This window comes from Malurus melanocephalus, unplaced genomic scaffold, assembly GCF_030028575.1.
Source record: "Malurus melanocephalus ecotype Western Australia unplaced genomic scaffold, MMel_1.1 scaffold_796, whole genome shotgun sequence".
Classification (NCBI taxonomy): Eukaryota; Metazoa; Chordata; class Aves; order Passeriformes; family Maluridae; genus Malurus; species Malurus melanocephalus.
The window spans coordinates 205,279-206,580 of NW_026624028.1; the positions used below are offsets into that span (position 1 = coordinate 205,279).

At 70.7% G+C, this 1,302-nt stretch overlaps 1 protein-coding gene across 1 annotated transcript in view; it reads right to left on the reverse strand.

Moving 5' to 3' along the window:
- Positions 1-1,291, reverse strand: part of LOC130584904 (cullin-9-like) — a gene marked incomplete at its 5' end in the record, with an annotated part of 11,425 nt that extends 10,134 nt beyond the window's left edge. Inside the window, 3 exons of the mRNA XM_057385162.1 lie at positions 35-150; positions 903-1,079; positions 1,156-1,291. Of these exons, the coding sequence (XP_057241145.1) occupies positions 35-150; positions 903-1,079; positions 1,156-1,291 (429 nt within the window). The remainder of the gene's footprint in view (positions 1-34; positions 151-902; positions 1,080-1,155) is intronic.
- Between the last annotated feature and the right edge of the window lie 11 nt (positions 1,292-1,302).

Below are 1,302 nucleotides of genomic sequence, written 5' to 3' on the forward strand. Positions count from 1 at the left end.
CCCATCCACCCCCCGCTGGCCCTCCAAGCTGTACCTGCTGCTGCACCACGCCACGCCAGCACTGCGAGATTCCCCACAGGCCCCTCGGCTTCTCCACCACGGCCTTCACCGCCCTGGCCAGCACCTCCTTGTTCTTCCCCTCCTTGACACCTGCCAAGGGTCAGCCTCAGGCTCAGCGTGGGTCCGTGGGCAGCCCCGCACACAGAGCAGCCACAGCCTGGCACTCTGGAGCCCGACCAGCCCCACGGAGGGCAGCCCCACTGAGCACAGCCCCACAGAGCACAGCCCCACAGAGCACAGCCCCACGGAAAGCAGCCCCACGGAGCCCAGCCCCACAGAGCACAGCCCCACGGAGCACAGCCCCACGGGAACACAGCCCCACGGAGCACAGCCCCACGGAGCCCAGCCCTACAGAGCCCAGCCCCACGGAAAGCAGCCCCACGGGAGCACAGCCCCTTGGAGCACAGCCTCACAGAGCACAGCCCCACGGAGCGCAGCCCCACGGAGCACAGTCCCACGGAGCGCAGCCCCACGGAGCGCAGCCCCACGGGAGCACAGCCCCACGGAGTGCAGCCCCACGGAGCTCAGCCCCACGGAGTGCAGCCCCACAGAGCACAGCCCCACAGAGCACAGCCCCACGGAAAGCAGCCCCACGGGAGCACAGCCCCACGGAGCACAGCCCCACGGGAACACAGCCCCACGGAGCACAGCCCCACGGGAGCTCAGCCCCATGGAGCACAGTCCCATGGAGCGCAGCCCCACGGAAAGCAGCCCCACGGAGCACAGCCCCACGGAGTGCAGCCCCACGGAGCACAGCCTCACAGAGCACAGCCCCACGGAGCACAGCCTCACGGAGCCCAGCCCCACAGAGCACAGCCCCACAGGAGGGCACCCGGGCTCACCGGCTGCTCTGGGCTCCTCTGGCTCGGCGCCGCCGGGGTCCACGTGCACCAGGAGCTGGGTCAGGCGCCGCACGCAGGAACCGAAGGTGGCCCCGCGCCCCGGGGCACGGCAGGGCAGCTCCACGCTCTCCAGGTACTCACTCAGGAGCCAGGCCAGGGGACTGACACCGTCAGCGTCTGCAGGGCCACCCAGACTCAGAGCCGGGGCCTCTGCTGGGACACGGCACGGGAGGGTCTGGAGAGCGCAGGGTACCTGGGCTGGTGATGCTCTGCACCAAGGGGGTCACCAGGGCCTCCCAGAACGTCCTGCCCAGCGCCCGGGCCGCCTCGTCGTCGGGAAGGAAGCGATTGGCGAAGGCCTGCTCGTGCTGCAGTGCCCGGTTCAGCCTGGAACAGTGAG